The sequence below is a fragment of the Spermophilus citellus genome, assembly GCF_964194105.1.
Source record: "Spermophilus citellus genome assembly, chromosome: 15".
Lineage (NCBI taxonomy): Eukaryota > Metazoa > Chordata > Mammalia > Rodentia > Sciuridae > Spermophilus > Spermophilus citellus.
This window is the reverse complement of record NC_138195.1, coordinates 66,887,848-66,910,295: the sequence shown is the minus strand read 5'-3', so window position 1 is coordinate 66,910,295 and position 22,448 is coordinate 66,887,848. Positions and strand designations below refer to the sequence as shown.

General features: G+C 39.2%; 1 protein-coding gene across 21 annotated transcripts in view; it reads right to left on the bottom strand.

Annotated features, from left to right (window-relative positions):
- LCOR (ligand dependent nuclear receptor corepressor) overlaps positions 1-22,448 on the bottom strand; it is a 180,466-nt gene that overhangs the window by 47,844 nt on the left and 110,174 nt on the right. For 19 of the 21 annotated variants that reach the window (XM_081267066.1, XM_081267065.1, XM_081267056.1 and 16 more), the window contains one exon: positions 1,702-12,805. The exons of 1 other annotated variant lie outside the window; for it this stretch is intronic. In XM_081267066.1, the coding sequence (XP_081123192.1) occupies positions 8,491-12,805 (4,315 nt within the window). In that variant the 3' untranslated portion in view covers positions 1,702-8,490. Of the gene's footprint in view, positions 1-1,701; positions 12,806-16,040; positions 16,125-22,448 lie in introns of those variants that run through there. One more of the 21 variants, XM_081267057.1, reaches the window with a different exon arrangement.

The following is a 22,448-nucleotide window of genomic DNA, read 5'->3' as shown; positions in this document are numbered from 1 at the left end:
TATTACTTCTTGTGAATGTTTAGATGAGAGCAAAATCTATTTCTTCCTTCAAAGGTTAAAAAAGTCTTGACTATCAAGTTCAGTGCTAAATTCCCTGGCACCTAGTACCCATTCACATTTCATATTAAAAGCAGATTTGCTTACAAATAGTATCTTAGAAAAACATTCTCCAGCATTACTGTTCAAGTGTCCTAATTTGTTTAAAAAAGACAAAGGGAGGCCATAGGAAATATGCAAACTATGGTTCAAATGAATGACAAAAATCCCTGTAGCCCTAGTCTCAAGGCTCCCTGCAGTTCTCATGACAGACAGGAGTGCCCAGGAGTGGGGCAGAGGGACAAGGAACATGACTATGAATCATTGGTTCCACTACATTAGGGTGCTCTGAATTGCAGACCAGGACTCCTGAGAACTAAAGCTGAACACATCTTAGAACAGATGGTCTCATTCTGTAACCAATGGTCACAGGTGGGCCTGGCCCACATCTACAGATGCTTGCTGAGAGGGAGGAGGAGGAGGACAGTGAAGGTGCCCTCAAGTATTGTAGGGTACAGAAGGTAACGTGTGTCTCCCCCATGGGTGAGTGTGTGAAGAAATGTCTCTCACAAACCTGGAAGAGTGAGACTAAAAAGCACACACACCTCAATGCTGTCTTCAGGGAACCAGTGGTTTCCGCTTGTCCTACGGGAGTGGGTTTGGAGTTCCTTGGGGCTAAGGCTTATTTCCCTGCACAGGCTGTGTAAGTGAATAGTTGAACATGTCAATTTTGTATGGAAGAAGCAGGCTGCCTAAGGCAGGCTCTGATGCCATGCCTGGCAGGGCCATACCCACTGCGGAAGTCCTACTTTGTTCTGGGACAGGCAATAGTGGGGAAAAGTGCTCAGGTTCCAGTCCACATTGCATCTGCCCAAGTACAGTGAGGATTTCAAGGCCACATCCTTCAGCCTTCACTGTGTCGTCTGGGGTTCAACAGCTGAGCATAGTAGTTGAGGAGGATGAGTGGCAAGAATGAACAATTTCTGAAAAGCCCTTTTGACAGTTAATTATTTTTTTGTTAAAATAAATACTCTGTATAGAAGCATTTGAACAGGAAAATATCATTATTTACACAGTGAAATAAATTCCACAGTGGTGTGTATAAATATGTATCATATATATTTGAAACCAGTCAATAAATCTCCTAGACTATTTAGAATGCAGGAACCACTAGTGAAATCAATAATCTTGTTTAAACAACAGTGGCTCTAAAAATAACTCCTACAGGTGGTATAAATATATAAAATTATGCAAGTCTTGTTTGTATATTATGTTTCCCACAAATTAGCTCCCAAACACTATAGCTTCAGCTACAAGGTAACACAAGGTGTGGATCACAAAAAAACGAGATGGAAAATAGGTTGATAAGTGAACGGTACTTGGACCTAACATCTAAATACTGGAAGAAGAAAAAAAAAGTTATTAAGAGAAAAATGCTTTTTATGTGATATGAGTTTAGTGAAGCACTTGGGGGAGGGGACTATCCCAGAGAAGATGCCATCCAGAAGGGAGTTGATGGCATAAGCAAGAGGGAAGAGGAAGGGCAAGTACCAAGGATGACCCCCCTAAGACGAGGAGCTAATTCAGGCCTGACCAGGATCATGCTTCATGGGCCAGGAAGAGTGCCTAAACTTGGTTCAACTAAAGCTGCTGGTGTGCAACTGACATAATAGTATTTCAAGAAGTATGTGTGATCTGGATTTCAGGTTGGAATAGGCAAAGACCATTCATTCATATTCACAAGTAGTGACCAAAGCTTGGGGAGTAATAAACTTCCAATTGCCCTAGAAACAAGGAGTGGAGGGCTCTGGGGATAAAATTAACAGGCCCTGTGCTTTGGGGGAGAGGCATTATTCTAGGCTGTAAGTATTAGTAAAGAGCTTGTGTTGAGCATCGCTATTAGTGGAATGTCTACCATAAAGTCAAGTTCTCTGGGATTCATACAATTGAAGATGACTTTTAATTTAAAAAGTTTCTTCTTTTAGTTTTAAGTACAGACTCTAGTAGATATGATCATATGTATGCCCACAATGCATCAACAAATATTCAATCAGAAAAGGAGGTATTTTTCTTTTTTTCTTATGCACAGCATTCTTCAGGAATAATATGCAATAGTAGACGAATACTGAGATGAACAGACAAGATATCTTAAAACTTAGGTAAAGAATTGTTGCAATGCTAGACTATATAAAATAAATTTGTGCCTGTCAATACAACCTGACCTTGAATGACTACCATGCAAGGATCAGTAAACGTGCTATAAAGGATCAGGTAGTAAATATTTTAGGCTGGGAGGGCCACAAATAGTTTGCTACTATTTTTTTTTTCCTATATAAACCCTTTTTAAAAAGGTAAAATCTGGGGGCGGGGGCTGGGGCTGTAGCTCAGTTGGTAGAGTGCTTGCCTAGTATATGTGAGGCATTTGACCATAAATTTGATCCTCAGCACCACATAAAAATAAAATAAAGGTACTGTGTCCATCCACTATAAAATTTACCTTTTTAAAAAATATTTTTAAATTTCAACTTCCGGCACAATAATATGGACACTTGGCTGCTTTTTCTTTTTTTAAAGGGTCTTTGTATGTATGTATGTATGTATACACACACACACACACACACACACACACACACACTTAGTTGTTGATGGACCTTTATTTTATTTCTTTATATGTGGTGGAGAATTGAACCCAGTGCCTCCCATGTGCCAGGCAAAGGCACTACTACTGAGCTACAGCCCCAGCCCCACTTGGCTGCTTTTTCAGAATGTTTCAAGTGGCTTTTACACTGGACACCTTGTGTTAAATAGGAGGGTCTCATCAGGTAAGAAAGCTCCAGTGTCCGAGCTCAGCTAACTTGACTGCAAAGCCACTTGTCTGAAGGATGGAGCAAAGGGTGTTGCCTGAGCTCTTAGCATAAAACACCAAGGCTCTGGGAAAAGGAAGATCAGATGGACAAGTGGTAATGGAAGGAACTTACCAGCTCTGGTTCAACTCCAATGGCTAAAGCTTGAGCAAGGACTTCCTCCACAAAGTGTCTAAGGTGGTTCCCTGGGGCTGCTCGTCAACAGTGCAGCAGGGCACTGTCAAGCCTTAGCATCAGAGCTTTCTGGGTTTCTTCAAGAGTAAAAAGGACCTCAAGGTTCACAAACCACCCACTGTAAAAGGCCTCTTTTGATGTTTCAAGCTTAAATTAATATTGAAGGCAGTCTCAAAAGGGTTCCCCTAATACTTCTTGTTTTAAATACAACAATCTTTTTTTGGGGTGGGAGTTTCCTCACTTTCCCCCTACCCCCTTCAGGCCTAGGACTGAACCAGGCCTGAGTCTTGCCAAGCCTAAGCACTCTGCTACTGAGCTAAATCCCCAACCCCTTAATACAATTATCTATTTATTTTTTTTCCCCCTGAAAAGGATTTGGAAGCAACCATGGGGAAGAGTACTTATCCTGGATGTAAAGACCACCTTGCTGATGTGATTCCATGCTTTAAAAAAAAATTTTTTTAGGAACTGGGGTTGTGGCTTAGTGGTAGAGTGCTTGCCTGGCATGTGTGAGGCACTGGGTTTGAGTCTTAGCCCCACGTACAAATAAATGAACAAAATAAAGGCCCACCAAAAAATTTTAAAAAAGGACTGGGGTTATGGCTCAGTGGCAGAGTACTTGCCTACCATGTGTGAGGCACTGGGTTCAATTCTCAGAACCACTATAAATAAATGAATAAAATAAAAGTCCATCAACATCTAAAAAAAATTAAAAATTTTTTATTTCAGTATTTCAATGAATATCAAGCTGTAATCAGACATGAAAGTAACAGCTAAGAATTCAAAAGAATTGGGGTGGGTTGTAGCTCAATGGTAGAGTACTTGCCTAGCATGTGCAAGGCCATGGGTTCCATCCCTTGCATTGCAACGGGGGAAAATTAAAACAATAAGTGTTTCAAAACAACTGAGACCATCACTCCTTAAGGGCCACTGACAGAATTTTTTCACTGGCTAAGCATGAGTGGCACATGCCTGTAATCCCAGAGGCTCAAGAGGCTGAGGCAGGAGGATTGCAAATTCTAGGCCAGCCTCAACAACTTAAAGGCCGTAAGGAGCTTAGTGAGACCCTGTCTCAAAACAAAAAGTTAAAAGTTGGGAATGTAGCTTAGTAGAAGAACAATCCTGGGTTCAATCCCCAGTACCACCCCCACGTTAAAATTTTTTTTCTACTAACATGATTTTCCACATCATTTAGAAGAAACTTACCCTTGAGTTTTGGGGGAAGGAGAGGACTACCACCTTGGAAGTGACTGGATTTGGTTTAAAGATATCATTCCCAAGCTTCTCAGTCACATTTAGTATGTAGTACGTTCCAATTTTTCATCATTTTTTTCAAAAGCACTTCAAAAGCCTCTAGTTTTATTTGTTGGCTTACTTTAATATAAAGTTAGTTTGAGAGTATTTGACTGAAAAATTATTAGTGCCAATAATTTTTATTTTTCAAAACCAAAATCAAACTTAAGAGTAAATAGTGCTTTGGGTCTGTTGTGAGATTTTGTTTCTATTCTATGAAAAGGTTTTTCCTCACATCTAAACAGAATGTCTGGAGGACTGAGGTCCAACTGAAGTACTCTCAACTAATTTTAACAGAACGAAGTCATGGCTTATCTTAATAAAAAAGAAGCGTGGCCACAGTTCTCTGATTACGTACTATGTGAGTGAAATGGGAGGCTGGCTCACATACTTTTGGAACTCTTAATCCTAATTTGCTTATGGTTTTGGCCTCACTGTGGTTCTGTGATGGGTGATTAAAAGGAAGATTCAATGCTAAAGAGTTGTAGTAAAAAGGGATGGCAGCCCCTGTGCTGTATCAATAGAACAATGTCTCATTTGCTACAGGAAACAAAGAACTTTGTAAGAATGAAACTGATGGGGCTGGGTTGTAGCTCAGTGGTGGAGCCCATACCTAGCATGTGTGAGGCGCTGAGTTCCATCCTCAGCACCACATAAATATACATAAAATAAAGGTATTATATCCAACTACAACTAAAAAAATATTTTTTAAAAATGTCCTTTCCTACTAGACTCTCAGGCCTACTAATCAATAGAAATGCTGCCATAAATGAGTGACAGTTCCTACCCTTCAATTGAATCCATCACAAGGTGGGAAAAAGGCCAAATCTCAATTCAAAGAAGCTGTTTTGAAATGATGCCTTTTACTACTGACCTATCTGAACAGTGAGAAATTCACCTGAATAGTATGTGATGTGCAGAGGATCCCATGAGAAAGCATGGTATATGTAAAGAGATGACTACAGATGTCTCTTCTCTCTGTAACATCATAGAATGATGAGGCACAAAACCGTTTTAGGGAAGACTACATAGAACTCTTTAATAAGGAATCTCAGGGGCTAGCAACTGCTGATTATAGATGCAAGTTAACACAGGTAGGAAGTCTCAGAAGTGCTAGGGACAAGGCTCTGGACCAACTGAGAATGTAGACTACACCCAGGGAGCCTCACAGGATAGAAAATGGTCTGGAGAAGGCCCAGCTTTGGGGAGGCTATGGTAGTTTTACTGGTGATTTCTTAGGGATCTTCCAGTTCCCCCAGAAACTCAGAGGGAATATAGTCCTTTGGTGTTCAACTTCAGCACTGGACAGTCACTTCATTGAGGGTAGGCCCAGGAGCAGAATTCCTTTCAGATTTGGGGTCTAGACAAGACTGCCTTTACATCTGGTGGCAAGCCAAAAATGTCTACGGGAAGGTCTCTGAAGAGGAAGGTAAACAAGGGGAGACTAGAGTCAATACCAAATGTGGACTTGGAGATATCTGGGAGATAACTTTTCAAGAATCTGCTGTAGGTACAAAGGGCCTTCCAGAGTTGGCCCTGGAGTTTTAGTTTTCTTTCTTTTATTAGCAAAACTAACTGAATCAACAAGAATCAGATTTAACAAATAGGAAAACAAGTCTAAACTTTTAAGTGTCCTAATTGTGTGGCATCTCAGTCTGTTTAAGTGTAGTTACTACTATAAAAGATGAGTTGACTCTAAAAATGATCCATTGCACTGCTAAGTGCATCACAAATACATCAACACTTCCTCAAATACAGCCTAGAATGAGAAAGTTATTACCTTAAAGTGAGCTTTAAAAATAAAAAAAGAACTTAGAAAAGTAATGGAATGAATTACAAACTTGGAACTGGAAAAATTCCATCAACTTACTACCTCACTTCTCTCCCTAACCTAATCCAAGCACCTTACAAGGTAGTCTACAAGCAGTCAAGGGGCACCTCTTATGTACAGGAATCAGCACACCTGACAGTGGCAAACATCAGCTGTTTAAGTCACCACAAAAACAATATCCAGTGACAACTATATGAAAAGATAAACCATTTTTAAGATTAAATGGATGTATTGAAAACATAGTAATGCTTTTGTGCAACTTAGTGCTGAGAAAGGGCTGCCAGCAACACACTCCACAGTTTCATTAATACAGGTAGCTTTTGAAGGGCCAAGGTGGGGAGGGGTGGAGGCTTCATTGAAGACAGCAAGCTTCATTTTCTCTGAAATTCAACACAACTCTCTATTTCTCATAAATCACATGCTTTTCTCCAGTCCTATCCCATCATCAGAGTTTCCTATATACAGCAAACCTTTTACAGAATGGGCATATGACCTGTTTTATCATGATTTGAATGAACAAAAGTAAAAAAGTAAAAAAAGTTAATCTGAGTTAATCTAAAGAGATCTGGATTTTTTTTTTTTTAAGTAATCACAGGGCAACATCTATCCATACAAGACTATTCTGGTGACAAAATATGTTAAAGAAGTTGACTGAGGCTTAAACAACCCAGCCTGTTTGCTGGTGGCCCAATGGAAATGTCAAGTACACACTGTGTTATGAGAGAGCAATGTCACAGGCACTGAGTAAAGCCAATAGGCCTATCTCGGGCTTCCCTGGGGAGAGGTAAACAACATCAATTACAAATATTACAGCTCTCACTTCTGAGTCATGGGACAGAGAATGACATGGCATGGGGAAGAACAACACTATAAGCATTTAACCCCCAGGATGGTGCTAACATGAATGGATATCTACTCAAGAGCATCCCAGCTGAACCTCAGCTCTGGGGGCAGGGGTGTAGAACCACTAAGATGCTTGGGCAGCTGCTTCCAGATGCCAGGGTGCTCTGACCTCTACATAACTGTGCTATTCAACACCTCTCTCAGTCTGGTGCCACTGTGGTATGTCCATGGAAACCCTGGGTCATTTAAAAACCATCTAGTCTGCGCTAACTATTCAGCTCATGTACACACTGCACAAAGAAGAATTTTACTGTAAAACTGGGATCAGGAGACATTTGCAGCTGATAACCACATGCAAATGCACCTGGATGCACATGCACACACACAAACATTCCTATTATGGAAAATGATATTTTGGCTTTCTCTGAACAGGGAAGTACTGTGGATAAGAAAGGAAATAAGAATAGTTACTCTCATCCTAATTGTCAAATTACAGTTATGGTATTAAAAAAGTTATTTTTCCTCCCAAAACAGAAGGAAAACCTTGTTAGCATGCTAGTAAGCTTGCAAAGCCAAAAATGAAAAAGAGGATGCTAAGAATCAGTAATACAATTTGGGAATGCAAATAATTTTCAGAATTCAAAAACCAGAATTTATACTTGTGACACATCATTTGTCCCAAGGGCACATAATTTAGAGAACACGTTGTCAAATGACCAATTAAAAAAAAGAAAAAAAAAAAAAAAACCCAACCAACCAAACAAAAAAACCCAACCAAACAACTAAACAAACAAAAAACAAAGGTGAAAGGAGTGATCAACAATGAATGTGATTTTTTAAAAAGAGGATAATAAAAATTAATCTTTTATAATAATTATAAATCCTCTGCATTCTCCACATACCATAATAATGATTTGGTTTAGCTTTCAAACATCACTTAACAAAACAAAACAAAACAAAAAAACAAAACAGGGAAGTCACTGCTGTGGTTTGCAAAGAGGGCACCTACAGGGACAGCCGCTGCAGGTGGCTGCTGAAGCTCCTTTCGTGTGCATGATGGTGGTCTTCTCCGCTACAGTACAAGTGCTTGTGCATCAAGTATAAAATACAAGCCTTTAATCACATAGATCAGCTTTTTAGCTTTTGTAAATTTAAAAACAAAAAGGATAAATAAGGCACTGTACTTTTAAAACGAAAACTGCTTGGTTCCAAGTTTAAAACCCAAGGAACAACCAGAATAAAATATATAACTTCCCTTACTCAGCCTCAGAGAAGGACTCTGCAAGTTCTCTTCTCCACCTGAGACATATTTTCTGACATCTCAAATTGTGGTTTTCTCCACTATTCATAATTTGAAAGGCTTGACAAGCTTATAAAAGCAGATTTAGTTAATGCAAAATTAAAGGTTACTCCTAAAGAACAGTTTCCCCCTTGGCTGCCATTCTTCCATCACTTTGCCTCCAGCCTCCTCCGTTTGCCCTGGGAAGAGTCCAGCTTCGCTTTGAGCTTTCTCTTTCTCTGGGTTGCACTGTTCTCTGGACTTTTCAAGGGTCTGGCCCGAGTCTTCCCACTGCTTGGTTTCCTGTTTGCAGCTTTCTGAGGCCTAGAAGAGGACTCACCTGTCCCCTTTTGCTTTGTAGATTTTGCCACTGCTTCTGAGGCAATGGACTGGGTAGGTCTTTTGTTGGTATTCTCCTTTTCTTTCCTGGAGGGAGGGCAGCTCTTCCCAGAGGATTTTTTAGGGATCTTCATTTTGTTCTCTTTCAAAGACATCTTTTTGGGCAGTTGGTTGGTTTTGTCTCTTGCAGCTGGCTTCTTGGCAGGAGTTTTGGTGGGTCCTTCAACATGTTTTTCTTTGCTGGCCCTTATCGCTGGCCCCTTGTCCTTACTGTCCTGAGAGCTGCTGCCTTCTGCTCTCTTTCGTTTATTCTGAACTTCAGCTTTAAGCAAGACCTCAGACGCCTGCTTCCCTTTCCTTCCCTTCATTCCTTCTGTACTCTTGGGCTTAAGGGGAAACCCGTCTGCATGCACCTGGAGGGCGAGCTTGGGGGACATCAGAGGGTTGATGCACACACTCTTCCGACTCTGTTTACTTTCCACAGCCACACCTAGTGGACTTTCCATTTTCTCATTTTTGATCAGTCGATGCTGAGCTCTGAGTTTTCCTCGAATATTAGAATACTTTCTAAGGATCCGGGTACTGGCTGGAGTAGGTAGATTAGAGGGAGGATGGCTACTTCTATCTTCCTTGACTTCCTCTGTGACATCTTCAGAATTAGGACTGAGGCTGACATCACTGCCATCTTCTGTCTCCACTTGGTCCAGATTCTCTCGAAATTTAGCCCAGAGCTTCTGTGTTTTCCAATTATTCCTAGCAGGAGTAGCTCCAGGAAATTTCTTTAAGTGTTTTTTCAAGCGTTCAGCCTGCAGTGAACTAGGATACAGGCCAGAAGGAGAGTACTTCTGAAGAGGATGCTTGACAGGGGGGATGTCTCCTGGAAGACGAGTATTGAGTTTCTTTACAATTACCAGGGACCGGGTTTCAGTTGTTTCTAAGAACCATTTACAAACATTGGATAATTTAAAGTTTGTCATAAAGAGCATCTGAACAGGAGAAAACTTCTGAACCTCTAAGGAACCCCTACATTTTCGGGATCTTTTCTTGCTTTTCCAGATCTCCTTCAGTTTATCTGACTTGTTCCTGGCTCTGGGTGTTGGCTGTGCTTCTTTCTCTAACTGGATCCAACCCTTCTGCACTTTCATGTACTGGGTGTTGAAGTTGGCAATGAGCTCCTGATTCTCCTCCTCAGCACACCATTCCACAAACTTGGGCTGTTCGTCTACCACTGTGTCCACATCCTCCTCCTCAAAGGGGTCTGTGCTCTCGGAAGCTTCGTTATCCTTTGGTGTTGGCTTTATTTGTGCAGCTTCCTTGTCTGAAGTAACTTTCATAGTATCCAAGGAGTCCAGAGAATGAGCATGTCTCAGATTGTACGCTGAAGAGGTCAATCTCTTAGGCCTTGGTTCCCTTTGTGGCCCAGCATCATTACCACCTCGACCACCTGATGTCCCAACTGGGGTAGCTGGGGCATGGCTAGCATCTTCTTTATGCTGAGTGTCCTCATTCTCTACCTCACTCTTACCCTCTTCCACATTCTGGGTGGGAGTGTGTCCTGGCCTCTCTTTTGATTGCTCTAGGTTCTCCCTACAAGGAATATTTTCAGAGGGAACAAGAGCATTTTTCTCACCCACCTTAGACTGCACATAGATTTCCAGTCTCTCTCCAGACAGTGGCTGGCTGACTGTGGTTATGGGATCACTGCTGGGGAAAATCTCCCCTTCTTCCTTCTTGATGTCTTTTGCCAGCATGTTTTTAAAAGTTTGCCTCGTGACAATCCCACCTGCTTCACTCTCCTGCTCAGCATCGTTCTCAGAGGGACAATCACTGACATTCAGGTTTTCAGTATCCTCCAGAGCTTCTATATGGAAACTATCAGATGGAAAGCCCTCAGGTGTTATCCTACCAGTGTACCCTTCTCTTTTAGAACACTTTACATCAGGATTTTTAGAAACCTTGGTCTCAGGACAAGTGAGGGAAGAGTCTGAACTTTGATTTCTTAGGTACCTATCTGCAGAGGAAGAATCTGAAAGCTGACTTCTTAGGCATCTATCAGAGGCCTCAGGAAATTTTTTAACTTTTTTCTTCTTGTCCGGATTCTCTTCTGGTGAGTCAATGTTTAGATCACACATATCTTTTTCTGAAGAGCATTTTATATCACCATCTTCTCCTTCTTGCCTTGTAACACATGCTGCATCTCCTTCCTCAGTCTCACCACGGCTTTCATCAGTACCAGTGCCACCTGCTTCCTGGAGTGAGTTGGTATCTAGTTCCCTAGTGTCTCCAGTCCTGACTTCAGTACTGTGCTTGTGCTCAGTTTGTGCCAGACTCAGGGGAAGCTCTACCTCCACAGCGGGACTTTGATCTTCTGAGCACAGAGGACTTTCTTCTCTACTGATCACTTCAGGAGAAGACAGAGGCTTACAAAGAACTTCTTCACTACTTTGCCCAGAAATGCTTTCAGTTGTGGGACCCAGGTGGCAGTCCTGGATTATCCTCAGCTCCTCTACATCCAGCGGGGCAACTGGCTGTTGGTCTTGTTCAGAGGAAGACACCACACTTGCAGTGGGAGCTGAGAATGCAGCACTGTCTTCTGGCGCATCCTCTTCAGGGAGGTGAGCAGGCCCAGGACACACCGGGTTGGAGGCTGTCATCTCCTCTGGCCTAGAGGAACTGCTGGGATTCAGTTCATTCATCATGGGACAAACCTCAGGCTCTTGAGACTCTTTCACAGATGAAGTGTCTCCACCTCCCTCCTTGAAAGAGGTTATTTCTTTACTAGGTCCTTCAGTGTGGTCTTCTCTGGGAAGCTGCAAATCTGTGTGTCTAGGGGCTGAAACTGTAAGAGTCTGCTTGGGCATCACCACTGCCTCTGATGCCAGTGGTGAGCAGCTCGCTTTTTCCTGGGTGTGTAAATTTCTGGCCAATGTGCGAACAGTTGGCAGCTCACAACAATCACCATTGAAAAAGTATCCTCGAGTACTCTTTCTGGCTGTTTTACGAGATGATAATATGGACCTTTGATTCTCAAAGTGGCATTCTGTTATTGGTTGACTGATATAAACAACATCACACTGGTTATCATAATCATTTATCCTCAACCCTGAGGCCCTTTTACTCTTCCGAGCTGTCTTGATGGAGGCTGATATCATCTTGGTTCGTGAATGTCCATTAGGTGCTTTGTGTATAGCTGGCACGGGGCTGGAGGCTAACCAACCATCTTTGGAATGATCAAACTGGCCCTTGTCACTGGGATGTGAATGGTAACCCACTTTATTTCTTCCTAGTGAGTGAAGATGGTTCTCTTGCTTTGGCCTTGCATCTTGTTCATCTGCCTCTAAATCCTGGCGCAAAGGTGTTTTTGAGCCACACTGTAAAGCATTCTCTTTGTCGGCAGTTCTAGATGAGTTCTCCATAAACCCTGAGTCCCATTTCTCTTCTGATAAAGCTTTGAATGAATTTCTTTGAGAAACAACATAGCTATTGCCCTCCTCGCTATTCTCAGCTGCCACTTTTACTCCAAGGAGACTTTCCACTAAAGCTGAACTCTGCATATGGTCTTTACTGTCCTCACATGTTTTCATATTTGTGTCTTGCTCCTTTCCAGTGGTTTGCCCCTCCAAGCTTTTAGAGATGTGGTGGAAGTTCTGTGAGGAAGAATTAGACACAGTGAGGTATCCCAGAGTGGAACTATCTGTTGAACTGCTAGAATTAGGTTGAGTGGCTGGAAGTTCAGAGGAATCTTTCTGGACAACAGTCAAGGCATTCTCTCTTGCATCTACAGAGTTTGTCTCAGGAGGAGGTTCCTTCAGGGTCTGTTCTGTGATATGCACAGAGCTGTGAGAGCCGGATGAGTCTACAAACAAATCTACAGAAGTAGGAGACTTCCTATCATGACACATAGCATCCTTTTCCCTATGGCTGCTGCATAGCTGGGCACAGCCAGCGTTGCAAATGGATGCATCCATTGCTCCAGAATCCAAAGGTGGTAGGTCCTCGGTGCCTGGCTGAGATTCAGTGTACAGGTCACTCAGAACACGAATGAATTGCTTCTGATGATGAGTACACAGTTTGACCATAAACTTCTCCAGTGGGGACTTCGACTGATTGTTAGAATCTACTGCTAGAGTTTCTGTTGAATTCTCACTAGATGAACAAAGAGAAAGAATCAATTAGTAAGGTCATTTTCCAAAGCATCATTTTTACATTATGAATCTCACCAGATGTCACTCACATTGTAAAGAGAGTACAAAAAGAAGCCAAAATGGCTTCAAAGTCCACCGTTTATTTTTGTATGATTCCATAAAGAATATTTACCTAATGATAAGGTCAGCCTGTTATAGTCTCAATCTTTAAGGAACAACATATTTCATAATTTTAAGTGACCATACAGATTTTTTACTCATGAGAAGAAATAATGAAAAAAAGTTCTTTAAAAAATATAATTTTGATCACACTATAATTTCTCTTGGTCAACATATTCAGGTTGCACATCCCTAATCCAAAAATTGGAAACACTCTAAAATATGAAACTTTTTGAATGCTGCATGGCAGCACAAGTAGAAAATTCTACACCATGAAACTATATTTTATGTACAAAATTATTAAGAATGTTGTATAAGAGTATCATCAGGCTATGTATATAAGGTATACATACATGAAACAAATGATTCTGTGTTTAGACTTGGGTCCCACTCCCAATATATCTCACATATACGCAAGTTTCCAAAATCTAAAAATATCCAAAATCCAAAACATTTCTGGTCCCAAGCATTTCAAATAAAGGATACTCATGTGGTAATTTTACTGGAGGCTATGTATTCGTGTTGTGCAATCATTAAATCTATAATACTGACAAAAATTTAGATATACTATATTAAAAATCTTAGTTTAGAAGTAGAGAACTTAATAGTTTTAAAATTATCTCTTAGCAAAATGGACTGGGTAGATAATTAAGTGATGGTGGAAACCTTTAATCCCTTTCCTGGGTCATGGATAAACAGGAAACCAATAATTTTACATTTCAGATATGTTAAATGGTGGAATGACAAGCAAGTACTGATTAATTTCTAGCCTTCAAGTAAGAAAACAGATGTGAAACCACACTGAGTTATAAAGCTCTGTCAATGCAAAGTAATAGGACTGTCTTCATACACTCCTAGCTATCACATCTTAGTCCTTTTTGCTAAACATTTTTACAGTCACCCACAAAAAGTCACTCTACATTAAAGAATCCCTTTCAAACATTTTCCTCCTAAGTCATCTAGGATGAACTCTTAGAGCTTATCCCACACAGTAGGGATGTTGGGAAAGGAAGACACTGGACTTGAGACACTCCAGGCAGTGCTGCACAGACAGCCAAGGGTTTCGCTAGCTGCTCTGTGCTTCTAGATATCTAGGTTTTACTGAGCCTGTTCAGACAGAGAGCTCCAATGATCTGGAGTTTGACAGAGCAACTCTTAGAAGACTCACTTCTACCTTTAGTTAAAGTGTGTATTTCTACTTACTTGCTGAGAAACCATATCCCAAGTGCTAGAATGTACCTAAAGCAAAAATAAGTATCTCTGAATGAGGACTTTAGGAATAGTTTTATTATAGGTACACAGATTTTCTAACCTCCTTTCTCTTTTTCTGGATTGTGATTCTGCGTAAGACTATCACTTGACTATATATGAACTAAGGGCATTTTATAAAAGATGTTTGATGATATCTCCTGGAGGGGGGGAGGGACGGAGGGTGGGGAGAAAGAAATGATTCTTCTTTGTTCAAGAAACACATTCATAACCCAAGTCTTTGCAAAAATCTTCTGGATTATGCTTCATTCCTGTGCTCATTCTGGAAATAAGTTTTGGTATTTGAGTTTAACATGCCTAAAGATGAATGAAATCAAGGCATGTACCCAATGAAAGGACAAAGCACTTCCTGAAGGAAAGTAGTAAGGAAGTGTTTTCCTCTAAAATGATGGTCATATAGAATAAAAAACTGTATAACAACAAATCCACAGGTGACATCCAACTCCTTTATGGTTGAGACTGAATCTGTTGCTGTCCCATATTTCAATAATTTAACCTTGTATTTTTTATTACCCTTAACTAAGGTTTTCTAAAGGGTCATGCAACCAGGTGATGACTATAGCAATATGACTCAAGTTAATCCCCAATAGACAACTAAAGATACATATGTATGTATTTCATAGCCTCATGGCCCAACTGTGTCTTCTTGACTAAGATACACAGAAACACTAAGACCCACTGAACTCTAACCAAGAACAACACAATACAGTCTTCAGGTATTGAAAACCAGCATCAGAGAGGCTGACACATTCTCTCCATGTCAACCTTAAGTGACATTTAGAGCAGTGGTCTGAAGAAGCCTAGGAGATGAAAACTGAAATGGCAACACTGACAGGAATGATAATAAGAGTTCTTTGCATGTTTTCCTGCTAAGAAGGATTGGAAAAATACAGTGGTGAACCACAAGTCATCAGAGCAAGTAGTAGGCTGCTCTTACCAGATCATTATTGGTCCGCTCAAAACTATTCCCCCTGGACTGATTATATCCTTTCCTGAAATCCTGAGTCACAATGTTCTATAAAGTTCACTGGCAATTATATGGGGTCTTGTATATTTATCCCGCAATTTTTATTTTTTACTGACTTAATTTGTCATAGCTTCCCAAGCAGACATGAACCGCTTGAGTGTAGGTAAGGACCACATTTCAGGACAAAGCACTTCCTGATGTGAAATCACACTGTGATTTATAAAGCTCTGGCAATGCAAACTAATAGTACTGTCTTCCCTAGCAAGAGGGAAGAAGAGAAAAGGGGTATCATGGTTCCTTCCGGCATTTTCTTCTTCGGCAGCAGCATTTACTGAGCCAGGAACATAAGTGACACAGCTGGTAACTGGTGGTCATTAGATGTGCACGTGATGAGTTCTGTTCAAACTGAGTTGTGATGTTCTTAAAGTTCTGAATCTGAGATGTCTGGTGGGCCATCTGGACACATAGGCACTAGCGCAACGGGAGCTGAGCTTAATTGCTGAGTTCTAACCTTTGTCCAGATGTCATTAAAGGGCCCTGTTGTAACAGCTAACTTTATAACTATAGTAATAAAACCACTTTTGGCTGTGCTTCTAAACTATCCAGCGTTCTACTTTTTTTCTAAAATTTTTCTCAATAGGACCTAGGCTTAGATGGATTTTAATTTCTTATCTTTTGAAAATTTAATCTTTAAATTAGAAGTTTAATTCTATTTTTCCATGGTTTAGAAAAATGGGTAGTAGCCAGTTCTACCCAAGTTTCAAACAGCTGGTCTTTACCTCTGCTTTTAAATTATTCACTTTTCCTTAGGTCTTTAGTGAAGCCTAAGGGTAGCACTCACATTAATTTAGTTTACTCTCTGGAACTAGCAGGGAGTCCAGAGAGGTGATTTTTCTGTCCTGTAGACCATTTCCTCACCACCACCTAAGGAGAAGCACAATGTTTCAGTTCAGCAATTATACTTTGTATTGTATTGTGTCCTTCATGTCTGACTAAATAGATCTTTACAAGAACAAAAATTCATCACAGATGTAATCACTTGTGAGAGTTCACATTTCTTCTGCTCAACAAGAGAACTCTGTAATAGCTAAGTGAATTATTTATCAAGCGAAATACTTGAACACCACCATTAAAGTGTACTCAGATCAGAGGTATTGGTAAATTGGAGGAAGGGCTATAAAAGAGGGGGAATCTGACTTCCAACTACCTGAATTAGTTTTGAGTTTATCTCCTTGGTGAGAAATGGCTTGCATGACCTTGACCACCCAGTCTTTCTATCTTCAGCTTAATGCCTAATTCTGAAGGGTGTGGTAAAAGGATAAGATAATATTCATAAAAACTTTAAAAGGCACAGTTCAAGAGTGATGTGTTGTTTCACAACCGTATCTTTAATGATTTACTCAATGTTTTTCTAGATCAGAGGTTAGACCGAGTTGAACTCGCCTATTTAGTCAATATTGCAATACTTAAATTCCTGAAGGAAAGCATTCCTGTGGTTAATATGAATGTTGGATGGTCCATACTTATATTAGGTAAAAGACAGATTAAATAGAGAAGATATGTGGCAGAGAGCTGAACTGACAAGTTTAAGAATCTAGAACTTGAGAGTGATGAATTCAGGTACTTTCTTTACTACCTACTGGTAACCTGCCAGTAAAACTGCTTGATGGGCAAATCAATATCACTGGGGACCTAAATATATTCTTGACTGAACAAGACCAACATCAATAGTGAAGGACACTGAAGGGGAGACAAAGTTTAGACAGATTATAGTTAAAAGTGCTAAATTAAGCTGGGTGCAGTGATGCATGCCTATAATCCCAGCTACTTAGAAGGCCCAGGCAGGAGGATAATAAATTTGAACCCAGCCTGGGCAATTTAGAGAGACTCTTAAAAAATAAAAATAAAAAGAAGGGTGGGGCTATAGCTCAGGGGTAGAACTTTTGTGAGAATGGCCATGAGTTCAGTCCCCAGATGCCTATGCCACAAATTGGTGAATGAATTTGGCTTAACTCTTTAAAGGAAACCTAAAACATATCCCCAGTCCCTGCTTCAAGACATACAAGTTGTATTTTTTGCCAGACAATAATCTAAATGATGCTTTCTACTTTTTCCCTACTGGTCTTCTAAGTCTACCCTTGGGCGAGGTGAGTGTTCTGACAAGTTCTTGCTCTAACCTGGGAAGTACATCTGCATATTTTCCTTATAAGGACACAGGATAGTCCAGGGACTATAGCAGAACTGGGTATATATAGTAGAGAAGGTGGATGTGGAAATGTTTTTTTTTTTTTTTTTTAACTCTCTACGAAACCATGTAGAGTTGTATTTCTAAACCACTGGCCAAGTCTTCTTTGCATGGTTAGGAGAAACAGTAAAAGGGTGGGCAACAGTGACACAGAAAAGCTAGAAACAAAGCTTATAAGGCCATAGAACAGAAAGGGATCTCTTAAATTACATGCAGCTAAGCTACTCAAGTCTTTAAAACCTGCTTTCCAGGTGGTTGAAATCTAAATAATCTAAATTTGTATTTAGATAGAACTAGACAGATTTAGTTAGAAAAAAACAATTCTCAGATTAGAATTGAAGAGAATTAGCCCTTACTAAGATCAGAAGCTTGGGGGATGTGATTTGTGTATAGGAGTCAATCTAGGTTGTTTAATCACCCTGGAGTGCCACTCCAGGCAGCATGGTGTCTTTTGCAGGTGTGGTGGAGTGAATAACAGCTGACAACTACTGATCTGAAACAAAAGGTATACAATCCTTTATAGCTTTCTAAAGTTACTTTATTCTTAACCAAGTTCACTGAAAGCAGGGCAGAACAAAGTTCAACAATTACAAATTAATATTCTTAACTGGGGAAAAAAAAGGAGAGGTGAGGGTGCTTACAGGGCATAAAGTCACAGTTTGCTAGCTTTTCTGCATCTCAGGGGTAAGTATCCCTGTAAGAAGTTCTTATTCAGAATAATCTCCTAAATAAGATAGAAGCAGTTTAAAGCTTATATATTTTACCTCCTATATTTCTTTATTTCAACTAGAATATGAAATTTACTAAATTAAAAAAAAAACTTAACTGTCAAGATTATCATGATCACTCTTCAGGCAAATGTATCAGAAGCCAAAATACCAGAGAGTTTCTTTGAGACTAATAAGTCAAGCAAGGAGCCATTAAGCTCAATGCCTCAGTTTCTCTCCAAGAATGTAATGGTCTCACAAAACAGACAATTCTGACAAACTGTTTATTTGTGGAAGTTCTTTTGTTTTTAATCAGACTGCTTTTGTTTATAATTCTATTATCAGTCAGACTATGGTGAAATCAGATTTGAGAGAAGTCTAGATGTTAAAAGATAAAATTCACATTTTAGGTATATATGAGAGTTCATAATGTCAGCTAGAATTTTTGTTGTTTATTATTCACTTTTTAAGTCTCTCAGAGGAGAATTAAATCTGTTGTTCTTTAGGAAAACTATCCTTTAGTTCCCAGTTTAAATAACCAGGGCAATAATGGCACCAGAAAAATGCTACTGTTTAAGCAGAATACAAAAGAACTCATTCCCCAAACGAAAAAATGTGCATCATATGCTATGATGCTCCTTAAAAAGTGTAATTGGTAAGTAACACCAGATGAAGGGCCAAGAGGCAGCCAGTACTGGAAGCCTTTCCCACATTGTGTAGTCTCCCCAGAGTGGGAAAGTGAGAGGCAAGTGTCAGGACCAGTTCCCACTACAACGGCTATTACTTCTTTTGTGACCACAATCATAATCTGCAATGAAAATCCACACTACTACTTTGCAGGACTGTGTATGTACACTGGGATCTCAATCTAAAGGAGATATGGAGAAGTAACAAACAAAAACAAAAGGATATTTAATAATTCTCATATAAAACTCAGTGTTTTTTCCTCAAGAAATAAATTTTTATGTGTCTGACAAATAATTTCTTTTGAGGTGAAAGGAAGACTAGAAGATCCTATATCTAACCAAGCAGATACTTAAGAGTAACATGAATTTTTCATGATTTTTATTGGGTTTTTCTATATTCTAACTTTTCTCATGTTGTCTTGAGATTCTTAAGTCTCCATTCAGGAAATCTCTAATTTTAGAACCATATCTACCTGTGGTGTCCTAAAACTTCAGGCTTTTGCTGTATAGGAAGGACATCACTTAAAACTGACACAATGATAACACTCTTAAATAACTAATCATCATTATTTACAGGACTTAGACTACTATGTAAAATGTTAAACATTAAAAAAAAAAAACCTCCTAGGATACCTTATATAAGATTTAGTAATTTTTCTCAACTGTTCATCTAGGTGAGGTAGAGAGGGAGTATGTATTTTTTAAAATTTTAAACATAAGGATAAGCAGAATATTTCATTTTAAGATAGGGTCTCATTATTGCCACTCAGGATGGTCTCCAACTCCTCGCTTCAAGCAATTCTGCCTTAGTCTGTCTCCTTAGTTGCTGGGACTACAAGTGTGTGCTACTATACCCAGTCTGCAAAGCGCTTTTTGGTCTATCACTCTTTGGAGTGCTCTAGGAATAGTTCTTTATAACCATCCCACACCCCACCCCTCTCTGGAAATACTCAAAGACTGCTAAAATATGGGGGACAGTGGTGAACTAAGTAAATTCACCTGCATATTGATGTTTTCACTCAGGAATATAGGAAGACAAAATTAACTATACACAGAGAGACATAAAACTGGCAAGGACATAAACATTTGATGTAGATATTCTACTTCAATTTACATTTTTATTTTCTCTCAATCCTTATCACTATTCTATCACTTCCCTTGCTTCCAACAAATTATCCAATTCAATCACATGGGTTGACTTTCCTTGGAAAATACAATATTAAAAGCTCCCTGCCACCAATTTCTCATTTTAGAGTTTGTTTCACACTATTGAAAACTGCCATCTTCCCAAAGCCCAAATCTGATTTTTTTTTTTTTTTGCATAAAACTTGTATCAACTCCCCACTACTTATACTCTATCTTTTTCTGTAAGGGCAATACACAGTTCTTTACTCTCATAGTTTGTTTCCATCCTATATTAAAAAGCACTTCCAATGCATGCTAACAGCTTTAATAAATCTCCTCTAGTTCAAGGACTCTATCCTTTTTAACTTAGTAGCTTTGGTGTTTAACATTTAGAATTCAGTTTATTCAGAGATTAAGGAATGAACTAAGTAAGTTACCATAAGTAAGTTAGTGAGAGTAATTTTCCTAATGCATTTCTCAAAAACAAGTTGAAACAGGTAGAGGAAACATGTGTGTCATTCAATAAGAAGGAAAAATATTTAAGTTTTCAATGAAAATGTGTTCAAATTGACAAGGCAAGGTAAGAGGAAATTTTAGTTACTGTTAAACAAGTTCTGATGTTCTACTGCACAATAGGGTGACTATCATAATGTATCACATTTCAAAAAAGCTAGAATTCTGAATGTTTTCAAAGAAAAGATGAGGAAACATGTTTATCCTTATTTGAACATTACACAATGTATACATGTACCAAAACATTACATGGTACTCCATAAGCATGTACAATCTTTATGTTTCAATTTACAAAAGGAAAAACAAGGGGGGGATTTTGAAGCTCAGAAGGGCATATATAAATGTTTAAGCACATAGTGGTTTAAAATATTTCCTCCAAGACATAAGGACCACAGGGATAAAAAGATACAGTTTACATTATGGCTTTCAAAAGCTGTATTACAAGGTTCCCCCCAACCACCATTCTTGCAGTACTAGGAACTGAATTTAGGGCCTTGCATATGCTAGACAGGCACTCTACCACAGAGTTACATCCCCAGCCCCATTACAATGTTTTACTTACAACCCGGAAAAAAAAATATTACACAAAGTGACCTGGTACATATATCCCATTTTAAAAGGGTTGTGTAAAATGACATACTAATTCAATGAAACAGCATTGATTCTTACTATATGCTACATCTTCTGATTCTATTCCCTTCCCATTTTTTAAAATGCTGGTTAGGACCCACTAAATTGATTTTACAACAGATAAATGTGTTGCAATGGGTTGATCCAGTTTGGAAAATTCTTGGTCTATATACAGATCTACCAATCCTTAGCATTTCATAAGAATCTGCTATCCTGGTTACTTTTATCTTAATTCACTTGTATTTAGCCAAAGGTTTTACCAGATCTTCCTCATAAAAATATCTTATGACAACTTAACAGATGTGGGGATGAACACCTCTAAAGTGTATTGGCCATGATTATATCTGTTGGTTTGGAATGCACAGAGGCCCCACCTGAATTCACTAAAATCTAATTAAATAGGCAGAAGAATCCTCAAACTCCTTTACTGGAAAACCATAAAGTTTTTATGATTAAATACACTCCTCCACACTCCTACATATAGCTTTTATATTGTTGCTCAAACTCTACTACCTATGTTTTAAAAAGTCAAGATTCAAAGTATGTGAAATTTCAACCTTAAAAAAAGTATGAAAAAACTCATGCAATGGAAATGTAGTTAAACTGCATGTAACTTTATAATCTAAGCATCTTCTACTTTCAAATGACATCTACTATTTTATTCTTTGAAACAAAGAACGATATTTTTATTCTAAAACAGCACAATATGCAAAAAAGCAATATTCCTTTCAAATTTTATCACTGTTCCAACATTTTGGAAGAGAACAAGATTGGCAGTCCTATGTCATAGTCTAACATATAAACACATATGTCTCACCTTCAGAGTTCTAACCAATATACTCTCCTCCACAGCTTTCGATCTGATTTTCTTGCTCTCCCATTCCTCACACACTGAATTATGACACTTGTCAGAAGACTTCACTCCTGCTCTCATTTAACACTTGCAAAGAATCTGACTCAGTGCTAATTATGTTATACATAAGATTTCATTTAAGTCTCATATTAAATCAATGAACAGGTAGTACAGGACTCTTTTAAGGCAGGAAAAAAGAGGTTTGGAAAAGTTCTGTAATTTGCTCAAGATCTCACAGTAAGAGAGTATGAGGACTGGGATTTTAAGCCATGCCCATCAAATTCTGCCTTGCAAACTTGGGTTATCATCTGTTTCTCTGCTCTACCTACTTGGGCAACTAATTGTGTGAAGAGGGATATGTTCCTTAAACTCTCTAAGTTCCATGTTTTCCATCTTAAAAATTGAAGATCAGAATGGATTCTAGTGGGTTAACCAAAATTTCCTGTAGCTGTGCAATAATGTGAATATACTAAATATTACTAAACACTAT